Consider the following 16,016-nt stretch of genomic DNA (forward strand, 5'->3'; position numbering starts at 1 on the left):
TAACTATCAGGAAATGTTTGTAATGAGTGAGTCCAGCGGCCAGTTGCTATAGACACAACAGGGGCCCAGGCACAGACGCTCATGGAGGCCCGTTCTATGTGGACGTGTGTGTGTTGGAGACCAGGGTATGTTTGATAGGTGCAGGTAGCTAACTGTCCTAATGCAGTAGCTGTAGACGGGGCCCCAGATAGTGGCTTTATGGGACCTTTAAAAGGGGTTTATGGCTACCATTTAAAGATCCCGAGAGGAGCACAAGGCTTTGAAGCAACCTCTGGGTTTTTTATACATCCATGGGAAGACCGGAAACACCAGCCCATCACAGCAAGGGGGCCTTAAAGAGACAGGCACTCAGATGTTGTTTAGCAGAGAGAGGAAGAGTACAGGTGCAGTATGAGGAATATAGTTGTTTTTCTTTACATTTAAGCATGTAAACATGTGTTTGTCGGACTCCTAAATGAAATGCACAAAGCTGAAAACTAGCATTGTATCTTTCGTAGCATAAGGGATTGTGTCTTGGACTGTATTCACATCCTGTTATTAACTTGTATTCGCTATTTAAGACACAGTGGCACCATTGTATGTGATTTGATCTCATATATATATATTTGTGAAACCAATTTTCTTCATGACTGCAGCACCAACATGAAAGGATACGGTTTACTGAGACTGTTTAATGGACTCAAAAGCACCTCTCTGTTCTATTTAAAAGTGGGGAAGGAATTCAAAAAGGTGGGTGGGCATCATCCCAGGCGGGCATTCCAGACTCGCTGCCTCTCCTTCGTGCTCTGAACAGAGCTTTAAGCTACGTCAGCTAGCCTGCAACCCGTCTCTAAACATCACTCTGAGAGGTGCAGCACCTGGGAGACACGGTGGCAGAGCGTGCACACAGAGTCGTCTGTAAGTCGCCCACAAGTGTGTGTGCGTAAGGGATTGTCTTTGTGTGGTAGGTGTGTGATGCACTGGCTTCCTGTCCAGACTGTTCATATTATTTTAGAAATGTGCATTCCAAAACCATAATCTCACTGTGCGATGCATCAGTGTTACTGATCGATATGCAGCTGTCTGTGGCTCCACAGGAAGTCTGGGAATGTGCTGCAGTCAGCATGGCTCTATATACCAACTTACCAAGATAAGAACACACACACACACACACACACACACTCTATTTTAGGGGAGGAAGAATGGCAGGTTGGCAGGTGCCACAGACTCTCGGGGGCCTGGAGGTTTCCTTGGAGGAGTGCAGGGAGGTCAGTGGGCGGAGAGCCAGGTGACACTGGAGGGCCAATGAACACTTTTCCACGGCAACAGGAATGTGTCGGTAGCAACTCGCAATGCACAACCATCGAGCCACAAAATGTGACTATTTACTGTAATATGCGTATTTGAAGCCAAAGCGTTGAAAGCATCACAATAATATGGTCGTAATAGAGGTATTTCTTTCTTATTTATTAACAACTCTAAAAACCTTCCTCTCTAAATAATCTACATAATCGAAGATATATCCAATGACCAAATAACACCTGGTAACACCCTCATCTCTGGTTGAAGCATGCGTTCTGTGTTTTGCATGATAAAATAAAATACAGGTTGTCTTTCCATTGTTTTTTCAAAGCCGCGTTAGGATCAAAACAGTCGGTATACTGGCTACGCGACGGCTTCGACATCTGGAAATCTCCAGACTTGAGCGCAGGCCAGTGCATGGGAATCCACGCTCCTGCCCAGCCAGGAAAACAGTGCGGAGGGGCCAAACGCACCGCGAGGCTCGGCATCAGGACAGGATGACAATATTTATTTTTATATCAGCGCCAGGGGTAGGATGTCTGGCACCGTAACATTGTTGCACCTGTTTTTTCAGTCAGCCTTGTGGGGGGTTGAGGGGGGGGTCAGGGTGAGGGGTTAGGTGTCCATGGCTTTCGGGGTAAGGATGCGTATGGTCGTGTGTGTGCCTGTCCCTTAATGTTTATGTAAGAAGATATGTGTGTGTGTGTGTGTGTGTGCGTGTGTGTTTTCATGTTGGAGACACAAACACAAATAAACCCTCTGACGCAAACAAAATCCCACACATTTAGAAAGAGGAATGCGGAAGCATTTATGGAGGGGTGCATGCATACCGAGCACACACACACACACACACCGAGCAATCCAAAAAGTGAGGGGCGGGACCCCTCTGCGGCCGTCACTCAAAGGCATGAGATCGTAAGTGTCAGTGTGAGTTGAACGGTCACCTATAGGAACTCATGCCACGTGTGATTGATGGTCGGCAATTATTGGAGAAAATCCAAATACACAAGTTAGATTTGACTAAAGTGGTTTGTTACTCGACTTCTTTGTCAACGCTCCCGTTTAAAAATGTGTGTCACAGTCACGCTTAGCAAATTGGTTTAAAGCTGCCAATAAATCAATTTGAATGTATTTTATTTGAAGTGTAACATTCAGCTGCACAGCATGACAACGCCGCACACATTCACATTCAAGTACGGCGCAAATGTGACGTGAAAGGAGAGGAGAAATGTGTGAGTCCTTATGTTTATTACATAAAAAAAAGAACAACACAGGTATCACCTTCATCCTATGATTCACCACTTTGACCCCTAAACAAACTGACTGCACGTCCCGATATGTGAACCGTTCAGAATTAGTAAAAGTAGAAAAAGGCCTTTTTTAAATCTGTTTTATCATAAGCATCGAGCACAAAAGCATGGCTCTCGTGAACGGTGTTTAACGTACATTTTGATTTTGAAAAAACATCAGCAAATGGGTTACAAACAAATGTATTTCATTTTCAAATCAGTAAAATGCATAAAAAGAAACCAGCCTTTGGTACAAAGTTATTACAAAAAAAAAATTAAAAAAAACTCACGTTACTGTAATGAAAAATGAATGTAAAGCAAAGTGTTTTAGTCACAGGCGAGGTACAGAGGCAGGTACTGTAGGAAATATTCAAGAAGGCAGAAACCAACACACACAGTGACATCCACGAATCCACGACGCTGCATATTGTGTGTGTGTAGTTTTGGGCAAAAGGCACACAAAACATGTCGCACACACAAAACACAGCACGTATTAAATACATCATTCTGGATTTAGTTGTGTCTGGAAGATTTTTTTTGGGTATCATTTGAATATGACCACGTATCACTTTAAAAAAGGGTGTAAATACAGTCAATAGAACAGAAGCGGTCGTGGGAGGTCTGCAAGGCTACACACCAGGTCACGGGGCTAGAATCCAGACCGGAGGGTGAGACATCCACTCAGATGGTCGGCGCGAATGAATGAGGCCCTTTCACGGTCCTCTGAGGCCGTGCGCGGTGACGGGCTCGTCGGGCGGGTTCAGCTGAAGAGGTCAGTTCGGCTCCGCTGGATGCCACATACATTCTAAAAAGGTGAGTTGGTGAACTCACAATTAAAGCACTTCTGTAGGAGTGGAGAAGCAGCGTGGTGGAGGGGCGGGGGGGGGGGGGGGGGGGGGGGGGGGGGGGGGGGGGGTATGTACAACAGTAATGAAAAGGAAGCGTCCCGGTGGGTGTTCAGAGATCGTCCCCGAGGGCTTCTCGCTGGTTCAATCGTACAGTGAAGGTGGAGGATCAAATAATGACCGTCTCCATGTGAAAGACGTGCGAGTAGGAAAAAGAGGAGCGGTGTTTATGGAGGGCGAAGGGTGGAGGCGCGACGGGGGAGGAGGAGGTGGTGGGGGAGCGGCCGGCCCACCGGGAGGGGAGGCGCCGGTTGGCGGGACGGGCCGGCCTGGAGAAGTTCTTCCGAGCCGAGCGGGAGACGGAGGTCACGTCGTTCTCCTGCGGAGAAACAAAATGCATTACCATTTAGGATTGTCACACCGCTCTCTTCTCAGCATTTAGATCCACGCGCTCGAGATACTTTACATTTGGTCACGTGTTCCATCTGGAGTCTTCTCGACCCTGGGGGAAACAACAGGCATATTTCAAACGGGACACACGCTCACGTGGAAAGGTCACACAAGTTTAGGTCCTATTCTTCCACCGACTGGATTTACAGAATCTCCCGCGCTGCATTTGGGGACGGCGCTCCTCGCGTTTTTACGGTTAAAGCCAAAGCGGGCGACCTCTAATTACATTGTTTTCATGAAGTCAAGTAAAAAATTGGCTCGGTAATCGCTCCCACGATTTCTTCACCATCCGCGTGACTTTAAAAGCGGCGTAATCGCTTCAGCTCTGCCGAGGGCATTTAGTCAGCTGGCTTCTTTGCAGATACTTCTGTAATTACGACACAAAGGCCAGAAAAACACTTCCACCAACGAGGGCCCCATGGAAGGACTGGAAGATGAAAGACAATGTTGTTGGGGGCGATAAATATCCTGCCGAGTACTTTATATGCCACACGGCCAGTTCCTTTTGTTAGGAGCCTTTAAGCAACAGAATGGCCCAGATGCCCAGATTATAATGGAGGCTCTGGCCCGCTTCTGTCTCTTAGCGCATACCAGAAATAAACAACATTCCCACCGGAGCCGTCCTCAGTCAAGGCCAATCGCTCAGTGTTTCAGAATGGAATGAAACAGAAAGAAAAGTGAGAGTTCGCCCAGGTCTACTGGCGTAATTGTCCATGAAAATACATTTTGATCTATAAAAAAAAAAAAAAAAGACCTGCATTTACACATCAAGGCCTCTCAACGTGAACATCTGTACAGTGAATAGCACACGTGCTGAGCGGCAAGGCGGGCGCTCACGTGTGAAAGTGCGCACACGGGGCTGTATCTGTCAGACTGGACCCACCTCCACTAGTAGATGCAACTCTTTCACAGACGCGGCGCTGTGGCTGCTGAGCTGTGCGGTGTGCTTCTCCGAAGAGTTTGAAGTCTGTGCATGTCTCAGAGTGGGAGGTAAGGCCAGAGGCTCAACGTCCGGCGTGTCCAGTTCTGTCTCGTTCTCCGCCGTAGGACTAGAGTCCGTCTCGTCGGGTCGGCTCTGGCTCTGGTGAGCCCGCGCCGCACTCTCGTAATTCTTCAGGATCCTCTCCACTGCCCCGTAGTTGGATCTCGATCCCTCGGGCCGCGGGTACGCAGCCAGAGTGAGGGCCTTCCAGGGATGGTCGTTCATCATCATCATTCGAGGCCCGGGTCTGGAGGAGTCCGACTGGGAAGGAAGAGCCGACGCATGCCGGGGCTGCGTCATCTGTCTTTGCTTGTTCTCAGCCGACGGCTGCTGGAGTGAGACGGCCGCTCTGGCCGACTGAGGCTTCGCTCCGCGGGGATTCTCGTCCTCGAAGATGGAAACATCCACACTCTGACCCGGCTCAGAAATCGGAGCCTCGGCGGCCGCTCTGTGTTCCGCTTTCCTGGAAGGACCGCTTGCCGTTTGAGCGTCGTGCGTGACCTCGCAACGGCGTGCAGGACTCTGGGAGGACATTGCCGTCGTCTCCCCGAGGCCCATCTGTGGCCGGACGGACGAAAGCTCGGAAGGGATCCCTTGCTTCGTTCTAACCTCTTGACCTTCGGCACCATATCTCGTTCTCCTTAATTGGACCTCGGCAGAAAGAGACAATGTGATTTCAGGATACACACCCGTGACGCTGGTGGTGACATCAGTCCAGAGCGGCGGGAGCGATTTCTCCCTGGGAGGCGATGCGTCATCCGTTACCGCGGGCCTGTTTTGTTTCTCTACGCCGCGGCCCATCTCGGCCTGAAACAAAGTTCTGTTGAACTCGGCAGTTTTCTGTTCCAGCATCACGTTTCTTCTGGAGCCCTGGAGGTCGGGGCCAGCGGGTGGCGTTTCCAAAGAGGACAAGAGCAAATTTAAAGGTAATTCTTTTGCAATCTGAGGTATTTGTAGCTCGGGGCTTTTTAGGCTCCCGACACCGGGGCAGGAATCGGAGCGCGAGACTTTGGCAGCGGTCTGTATGTTGACTTCGGAGAAGCTCTTCTGGACCGTCCCGTACGTCGACAGCTTGCTGCTTGTGAACTTGCTCGTGTCACAGGACCAGCGGTTGTGGCAGCAGCCCTTATTCACACATTCAGAGTTAGCCGGTACAGAGCACGATGCCACGACGCCGTCTATCAAAACCTTTCCTTCGTTCTCTTGGAGCATAGCCTCAAACTTCCTGACAATAGATGGGCTGCTACATTTTTTGTCCGCTAGGCCACAGGGGCTATGGCACTTCCTCTCCGTCATCATGGGGGATTCTGGGATGTAAAGTTCTGTGTCTGGAAAAGTGGGGGAGCTCAGACCCCAGGAGGAGGAGCGGGGAGGGATGGGAGGACCTGCTGTATCCATCTCTGAGAGTAATCCAGGGCTCGTCTTGGTTTCTCTGTGGCATTCTGGATCAGCAAAGTCCGCCATCCAGGATTTGCTCGGCCCTCTGTCTGCACTCCAGGTGTTCTTCGGTGACAAGGTGATCCAGGTTTCCCTCTCCAAGGCCCGAAGGTCGTCATAAATCTGGCTGAGGTCGCAGGGAGCGTCATCGACCTCCAGCCGGGTTTTATCACGGCCAAACAACATCTCGCTCCCCTCAGGTAGGCACGCGGAACCAGATCGATTCCTGAGGAGAATGAAACAGTGACATGCATTTACCCTTATTGTAAAGGACATAAAGACATAACAGGAACAGTGTGTATCACAGCCCCATGCTGACATCACGCAGTAAAGGCAGATGTATGTACCTCTTATCCCCACTCTTCTTTCTGATCTCATCCTGGTAGCTGCAAAGCTCCTCACTTACACGGGCGATCTCCTTCAGAGCCTGAGACACAAAGACGGAGCTACAATGAGACATGCTGGATACTACTTATTATTAAAAAAGAACTATACACTTGAGGAAAGAGGATTATCTATTCAAAGAAACAAAAGCAAAGACATCGAGGCTCATACAGGGGACAGGAGAGGAACGCTGATGATCAAACGAGCGTGTGTCAGCAGAGCAAAAAGCACAGCAATGTGTTTAAACTGTATATTAATAGAGTTTAAAATCACTCACCGCATTGAGAGCAGTGGTGTTCTTCTTCTTGTCGCTGCCGTAACTCAGCTCTGCCCAAAGAGGCCTTTCTTCTGGAGGAACATGGATATTGGTTCCATGAGTGTTTGAGACGTTCTCCTGTGGCGCTCCATCAAACGTAGCATCCAGCTCTATTGTATCCGCAGCTTCCTCGCCATCAGAGTCTAGCCGCCAAGTGCCTCTTGGACTCAACTCATCCACCGGCCCATGTTTTAAATGGTCGCTCTGAGTGAACCGACCACCATTATCATATCCACAGAGGCTGCCTGCTTGGAAGCAGCTGGAGTGGTGAGCCTCTCTGCCACCGATGTCTCTGTTGTGACCCAAACCAGGTAGAGGTGGATGTCTGGTTGGTTCCGACTGGCTGCCGCCGCTGCTGCTGCTGCTGAGCGGCTCGTTGTCACTGAGCAGACTGGAGCCGGTGCTGGTTGAGCGAATGCTGAGCGCGTGCACGTCATCGTTGTCGCCCCGCCTTCCACCGCCCTTCACTTCTCGCTTGACTCTCACGTCACAGTACAGCTAGGAATGGAAAGAATAGAGGTCGTCAACAAGGCAACTCAAAGAGCTTCACATAAAAACATAAACGCTTTGCTGCAATTAAGATGGATTCCAAACATTTGATTTTGCAAATATTGAGCATACACAATATAACACTAAACAAATGAACAAGTATATCAATCACCCAAAATGAATCAACACGTTTTATCTAACGATATCATTCTTTTATATAATTTATTGGATCAAAAAAGGTACACAGAGTCAGTGTATTGTGTTCAAAAGGGGCATAAATTCAACTCTCGTCTATTATATGATTATACTAACAGTGCAACGCTGCATCTGCACACAGTCCCTCAAACTAATTTGGGATGACGTGAATCTCACGATATTTATAGATTCCAAAAAAAAACATTCAAACAATTCTTCCAAATAAAATTGGATAACCTCTAACCTCCTACTGTGAGATCCCAAAATAGTTAGCATTTCATGTTGACTGGGCTCCCTTCCCATCAGGCTAGCTTTATCCCCTCTGCTGTTTTCCTCTCTCTTTTTCTGGTCTCGGACGAGCAAATGAGAGCCACATGTTCTCTTCATAGCAAGTTTGTTCCAGTCGGTCCGACTTCTTTTGTACGGCTTCTCTCATTCAAAAACACTAATCTGCTCCTCTAGGCATGTCAGACTTTGACTTTGTCACCAACACTATGTCATTCTTTAACTGTGTCCCCTCTCTTTGGGCCATTCATTTGCTGTAAATTACTTCCCTCTCTGACAGATCTTATTAAGTTGTACTTTCTCATCCAATTATATTCATCCAACTCAACTTTTTCATCTCCTGCTTCATTGTTTGATTTATCACATGATGGGAAATGCGTATAACGAGTTCCTGAAGCTCAAGGTGAAGTCTTCCAGCTGCTGGTTTTGTCAAAACATCCAAGAGATGCGTCATGTGAGACAGGATGATTTACTACCATGTCGCAGCTACTTCCTTTGCCAGCTTCTCTTGTCTACATCGCGGCTCGCTCGATCACCGTCTAAGGACACACAGATATCAAGAGAACTAGCACAACCCTCTCCTCTCCTTCCATTCCTCAAACCCTGCAGCTGTGCACCGATCGGGGATATTGTTTTGACAGTGTTGATGGTGAACAGGATGCATAGGAGGGAAGTGTCCCACGCTGTAGGCTGCTCACGGCATCGGTAGCACAAACAAGAGAGAAGTCTCTGAAGTTTGGTCTGAGTTTCCCTTCATGGAGTCGTTCACTTGCCTCGCTTTCTTACTGCAACTCAAAACCAACAATTAAACCGAGACAAAACCATTCGGGCACGCTCACCTCTTCTATTTTGCTCTGCATATCCTTCAGCTGGCACTCCCACACCCTCCTCTCCACGTCGAACATCTCCAGCAGCTCTGCTTTCTCTCTAAGCCAGTCCCTCTCGTTGTGGTCCAGGCGACAGCGCAGGTCCATGGCGGTCGAATGCGTGTCCGCCAGCAGCCGCCGCTGCTCTTCCCTCTCCCGGCGGAGCGTCGCCGTCTCGCCGTGCTGCCTCGGAGCACCCTGCGGCGCCACGGGTCCCGTTGCCTGCTGGACCCCGCCGCCGATCGAGCCGGCGCCCTCTCTAGCCTCCAACTGACGAGAAAGAAACAGACAGGGAGTGCGGAGGAGGAGGGAGGGAGGGAGGGAGGAAGCAGCAGGGAGATGGAAAGGGAAAGAGTGGGAGAGACAGTGGAGAAAAACAGTCAGCGGTGGTAAAAGGACGCATTGAAGTTGGAGGGAAGAGAAAGAAGAAGAAAAAAAGAGGATGAGAGCCAGATGACGAGTCAAGCAAGGCAGGAGTGAAATAAATAGTTCGAAGTGGAATTAAAAGAATGTAGGAGTGGCAGGAAGAGAAGGTGGAGGACGTGGGGGGAATGGTGTACCGTGGGGATGTGTGTGAGTGGGTTCAGAGGATGGAAGAGGGAGAAAAGAGAGGATTGAACGATGAAGATATCCTGTAGGAACTCACACAGAGGGCTCGCGGGGTTCAAGTCTCTTTTTTTATTTGCTACTTCCCGTGCAGGATGCAGTGCAGGATATGGCAGATTCAGGCACAGCAGAAATATCCAGAGGATGCATGCGGCCTCTGTTCAAATGATACTGTGGGGTTCTAGTTTTTTGCACAGATTCATACAAAGAGGATCTCTCAACACAAATTAAAACAGAACTCCTGATTCCTTTCAACATATTACAAAAATGCCAATTGTATTAGGTTCACGTGGACATTTTGGTTTCAATGAGAATAATAACTGAATGCCACTATTCGAGTGAAATCCCCTGGGCATTTCCCCTGGGTAATTTCCCTTTTGTCGAGCTAAAACTTTAAGCCACAAGATCTCACTGTCAGAAAAAAAATAGCCTTCAAAAGGGACAAGATTTCATAACATCAAAGAGTTCAGTCTTGGTGGTCTGATTTGGATGAGATAACGGCGTTAGGAAAGCTAATCTGAAAAGTCCTCTACCAATGAGATAATACAAGAAGATTATCTGATTTAGAGGCTTTCCTTTTCTTAAAAGTATTTCCAAACAAGGGTGTGTTTTTATACATCTGTGCTTTCTGTGGTCAATATGTGCATTTCTGTTGCTCGTAGAAAATGCTGGCTTTGGGACTGGAACGAGCCCAAGACAACGCCTGTGCATGTGCATACACATGTGTGTTAATGTAGTGTCTGTGTGTCGGAGAGAGAGAGAAAGAGAGAGAGAGAATGCATATGAGCATGCCTGAGTGTGTTATTTGAGTGTCCAGTCACAGACAGCGACCAAAGCCTTCTTACAAGCCCAGGTCATGGTGCTATTTCTGCCTGTGGCCTGGGGTCATGAAATTATGGAGTATTAAAAAAAACACGTCAACCCTTTCTGGCTGCCTGTGGCTCTTTTCTCCACAATTACAGAAGGATGCTGATGGGTGCTTTCCACAAATCTATTCAAACCTCTAAATGTAAACAAATAGGTGAAAGTGCAGAAATAAGAGGGTCCAAATAAAAGAGAGAAAATGTCTTAAACGGAAACTCTGGAGGAACTTCACATGCAAACAGGGACATGGGTCAACATCATAAGACCAAGCTCAGGGAAAACACTCCCATGCACACACACACACACACACACACCTCTTTTTTAAGGAGCCCACTCCTGATATACTCTTGGACACCCTGCCTGTCACTGTGTTGAAAAGGGGGATATGAAGGTAACTGTGTCACCACGGTGACCCACTATAAATAGCGGCCGCTCAGCGTTGTACAATGTCACATTCCGAGGGGAGGTGGGGGAGACGAGGTAAAAGGAGGAGGGGGGGGGGGGGAGTTGGCTGCTAAGGCCGAGTGAGATGTCTCCTAGCTGCCAGCAGCATTCATAAATCAGTGGCGTGCAGAGAAATATGCGGGGAAATATCCAGCCTGAGAGCACTGCCTTGGATGCTTACTTGATGGTATTTGATGGTAGAAGTCCCCCCAAAAAAAGAAGTGGAAACAACAAACAATAGCTACACTCACAGCCACGGCCTACTGTCGAGAAAAGGTGTGTAATTAAAATCTCAAGAATAGAACAAGCATGCAACTGCTCATTAGCTGCGACTGTGAACAAATGACCAACCAAAAGTAACTGCTACCCGCAACGAGGAATATGTAACAATGTGTGAAATGTGGACATTTTATGCAAGAAAAACTACAAATATGACGCAATTATGTAGCAATTAGGTCTGTGAATGCGAGCAGACTGTCACAGATAAGGACATCTTCACCACGACAACGTGCACATGGCGTTCCACTTACGCCGTTACTTAAAGTGGCCTCAAAAGCCTTACTGGGCCCGAGTCCTTAAGTACCGACCACTCGTTCCACAGCCTAACTTTTGGTTTCAACGATACACTTGGCTGCTTGGATAATCCTCTGCAGTGTTCTGGCCGCCTCCCTCTGATTGAGTGCAATAATGAACGAAACAAAGAAAGTAAAATGAAGCTTTCTTTGGCTGCGTGACTCGTTTAGCTTCTCGTCCATGCACACCCATACTACCGGCACTTTTCAAATCTATTCTGGACTGTTATTGGTGAGATCCGTATCAGCATTCAAACCGTGAGCTTCTACACCTTCAACGTCCTCCATCTTCGCTTTCCGTATGAGCTAAAAATGGGATCTTCTCTGCGCTGGCAGTGAAGCCGATGTGTGGAAAATGACAGGAGTTTCTCACATTTCACTTCAAAGTGAAATTAGGTTACACCCATTTTGCACGACTGACCTCCACTGATGCTCCTTGCAGTGATTTCCATGCATTCTAGCCCGTTTCTGTGAAATGAAATAGCGTTGCAGGCTGATTATCAGATCTTTTTTGTGCTGTTTAAATATAGCATTAATAAGGTCATATAATATGAGGTCAACGACCTCGTCTATGAGCTCCTTACCATTTAAACCCACTGTCTTGAAATAAAAGACCCAACGTTGTTTATAGACCTGTTACACGTGTATTCTACTGTCCCATTAGGGATACAAGCTAGTTGAAGGTCTGTAAAGTCTGTAAAGTAGTTTTTAGAAAACGTGTTGTGATGTATCTTGAACGTGATGAGCAAACCTAGATTAGCACTTGGTAAAAAATAAAATAAATAAACTATAAACTGTGGCAGGATGTGGCATCAAGACAAAGCAACTTTTACAATGGAGCTCACCCCGCCCAGCATGTCTTAACTGCAAGACATTTCCTCGGGTCTGTTTGTGCAACGAATATAGAAATGTCTGCATGTTTGTGCGCACACACACACACACACACACTTTGCCAAAATATAGAAGAAACAAAACAATCAATGCATCTTCAGATTGTCCGAGCTCTCAGAGGCAGCAGGCAACTCAACTGCCTCAAATATAGATTCCTTGCATGCACGTCAGCATCTTGATATAAACATCAATGTGTGTGTGTGTGTGTGTGTGTGGCATCATGGCATAACCTCCTGCAATAGATTAAGCCGCTTTCTCCCACAGCTACAATGGGCTTTACAAAAGCAAAAAAAATAAATTAAAAAAAACAGTAAAAGTCTGTTTTTATAAGGCTCTCTGTCAACCGCAGTGTGAGAAGGCACCGAGCCAGCAGGACAAAGAGAAGAGCTGAACAGTAACTGTGTGCCATCGACTCACACAGAGGCAATTGCATTATGGCAGTTAAACCCATCGGTGCTGGGAAAAAAAACATTTTACTACGTTGCATTCCTGTGTCATCATGTCAGCAGTGGTCTTGTCCAACTATCATTGCACCACCGTGTTAATTTCCAGCCCCACATCACTGTGCTTCCCGGCTTCACTCTTGAGAATCATTTGACTTCTCAAGTCACTTCTGAGGACAAAGGACTGTGAATGCGTGGCCAATCAGTTAGAATTCTTCGATAGGAATCATACGAGGTTCAACGAGCAGATAAAGACACCGTCGTCACAACATCACAGAAAACTGAGTAGTGAGACAGAGAAATCTAACTCTGAGTACATTTCCAGGAATCAAAAGCTACCAAATAAATCTATCTTTGGATATAACCAGAAAATAAGCTACATCTCTAAAGCCACATTGCTTTGAAGAATTGCCATGAATGGTCCTTTCAAGTGTTCCTCACACAGCAAGGCACTGGTATGCAAAACTTAACTCAAAAGTCATTTTCTTCCCATTTAAAAAGAAACACTTAACAGTAGCTTGTCCAAGGCAACAAAAAGGTTATATTGTCTACTTAAAAGTTAGCTGGTAAAAAGCCACGTTTGGGTGTCTGTGTCTGGCTGAGCGAGGATAATATTTGTCTCCTCCCCACAAATCTTTTGTCTAAACTGAGGCGGAAGTTGGACGGATGCCAGGGGACTTATCGCCCTGCCATGTGATGTGGGGTGCCACAGGGTAAAATCCTGGGGCCTCATTTGTTTTATCTATCATAGATAAAAAAGACTTTAAAAGCAGCCAGGTGTGTTGTTATTACCCTTTTACACGCTAAACGACCTATTTCCAAGAAACATACAAGCACATCTCTGATAAAGTTTAAAAGTTTAAAGTCGTGCTCTTGTGGGAAACTCAGTTTTGCATATCTGACAATGTGGGTGGCAAACGTGACGTGCAAACATATAGAATAATAAACACAAGAAATAGGAAAATAATTTCAATAAAGCATGCTTTGCGTGCAATACACTACGCTATCGCTGTTAGACAAGATTTTCATTTGCACAGTTATGCATATGAAGCATACATTGTTCTTACACACACACAGTCTGGAACTGACTAAGTATTTGTTTGCAGATACTTTTGAAAACAATCTTAAAACCCCCAAATACCACCCATAAACCACAGTCACCATCGCAGTTACCTGCGCAATCCTGCATTTGAGCTCGGCCTTCTCCAGCTCCCAGGCACATCGGTCTCTGGTGTACTGCAGCTGGAGCTCGCTCCTCTTCTCTTCCTCCCTCTTCACCTCCACCTGCACTTCCTCCAAAACGGTCTTCAGCTCCAGCAGAATCCTCCTGTTCTCCCCTCCCTGCATGGAAACAACATTGTGCAGCAACCCTGTCAACCAAAATGAACTGGCACATTGGAAACTTACAGTATCAAGAAGAACTAAACATGTTGTAGTAAATACTAAGCATATCACATTTTAAATGTGATGCCCTGAAGAATATACTACCACGTGCCATACATACATGCAACCGAAATAAGCAATGCATGTGTACCACACACGCACTATAGGCACGCACATATATGTTTAGGGTTCAAAAGGGGTAGTAAATATGTCCAATCACTTGTATGTCAGCTACTTCTCTCAACAATGACTCCTTCTCGCGCATCCATTCTTCCTTATCCTGAACGTGTCGCTTTTTCAAATCCTCAACTTTCTTTTTGAGCCTCGTGTGTTGAGTTTGCTGCTGCTGCTGCTGCTGCTGGGCTTCGGCACCCGGCCACATTTGTCCCCTGAGGTTATCAAGCTGTGTCCCCGCTCCACCACCTTCTCCACCTTCTCCTCCGCCCGGCGAAGCGCCGAACTGAGACTCGTAGATGTGACTGAAGACGGTGGGCGGAGAGGAGATCCTCCTCAACGGGTTGCGACTCTTCCCCCTGCCCCTATCCATCCCGGAGCACGGCACAAACTCCCATCCCTGAGACGGGACGTAGCCCCCTCCGGCTCCGCCCCCGCCGCCGTGCATCCCCGAGCCGTTCATGAACGCATTCCACATTTAAAAACTACAACTTAAAAACACAAAAAGTTATCCTGCGTAAAAATTGAAATGATTTTTTTGGTTGAATTTCTATGTTTCAGTTGGTGACCCGCCGCGTGCGGAAAGTTATCCAAACCCGGCCGAACCCCCCCGCGAGCCGCACATCCGCGCTCGGGGCTGCAGTCGCCGCTGCGCTCATACAGACGACGGGACCGGACGCTTTGGTCCGAGGGTCCATATCCTCACAGACACGAGGTCAAACCCGGCCGTCTCGTGCCCGGAGTCCCCCACGACGTCCTGCCTTTTTGTTATAATCGTGTATCTCAACGACGTCCTCGCTGCTTGCACCCCTGCATCGTTACCCCCTCCTCGGGGTCGTCTCCCCTCACAGAGTTGCGGGCGGCGGTCCAGCGCTGGCGACGACGGACGGCCATGAACGCTCCGGAGAAGTTCCCAAAAATATCCCGCAGCGCCACTGATGTAAGAGCCGCAGGAGTATTTTTACCCGCTGTAGCCGAGAGTTTCCTTCCCGAGATAGAGAGAGAGAGAGCCAGCGAGCTGGAAGCGGCGCAGCGGCGGCGCAGCGTCCATTAATCAACACCGGACTGCTCCAATTACGTCGCGCGACACCCACCTTGCGCTGTATCCATGGCAACAAAACCACTTAACCTACCTCGTCATAGACGTGTTTATAATACAACTAAAACGCCACCGTGCTATGCTAACCGTCACAAACCACTGTTACACTTACTCCTGCTAAAAAAAGAAATACACGCGTATGTGCCTTAATTACCTTTCCTTTCCTTTCCTCTTTCCTCGTCGGTTGCGGGAGTATACTCTCACCCTTTCTGCCATTTCTCGTCTGCTATGTGCACTGCTGTGTAGTTAAATAGCGAGTTTCTCCACAAAACAAACTCTGAAGCGCGTGCCCGTTTGGATGAAGAGACCCTTACCTCTTCCCTGGAGATGGGAGGCCTACGTGTTGCATTGAATGTCAGCCACGAGACCGCGTGCACGTTTCCTCCAACGAGGTATATAAAGCTGAAATGAAGTCTGGTCTGGAATGCAGTGGCTTAGTTAAAAACAACTGGGCAGAGACAGCCTTTAGCTCAAATGATGCTTTCATTAACAGGAATGAAAGTCCTCCTCTCTCTCTCTCTCTCTCTCTCTCTCTCTCTCTCTCTCTCTTTCTCTCTCCCCACAGCTGGCCCTAATGCGTGACGTAAAAACATTGCAGTGGGCCGTTGTTGGTTCAGCAGATTATTTCTGGCTCACCCATGGGCATTTCTTTTACACAATTCATATTCATATTCCCCTCTGGACATTTGGATGATTTGTGGTGACATTTGATACAACAACT

General features: G+C 47.7%; 1 protein-coding gene across 1 annotated transcript; it reads right to left on the reverse strand.

The window, feature by feature from the left end:
* Nucleotides 1-3,584: 3,584 nt before the first annotated feature.
* Nucleotides 3,585-14,659, reverse strand: soga3a (SOGA family member 3a). Its single transcript, XM_034554298.1, has 7 exons — nt 14,243-14,659; nt 13,801-13,980; nt 8,793-9,041; nt 6,946-7,482; nt 6,632-6,711; nt 4,749-6,510; nt 3,585-3,794 (listed from the first exon to the last, which is right to left on the reverse strand). The coding sequence occupies exons 1-7, from the start codon at nt 14,657-14,659 to the stop codon at nt 3,585-3,587; spliced, it is 3,435 nt and encodes a 1,144-aa protein (XP_034410189.1).
* Nucleotides 14,660-16,016: the final 1,357 nt, after the last annotated feature.

The sequence above is a fragment of the Cyclopterus lumpus genome, chromosome 16, assembly GCF_009769545.1.
Source record: "Cyclopterus lumpus isolate fCycLum1 chromosome 16, fCycLum1.pri, whole genome shotgun sequence".
Classification (NCBI taxonomy): Eukaryota; Metazoa; Chordata; class Actinopteri; order Perciformes; family Cyclopteridae; genus Cyclopterus; species Cyclopterus lumpus.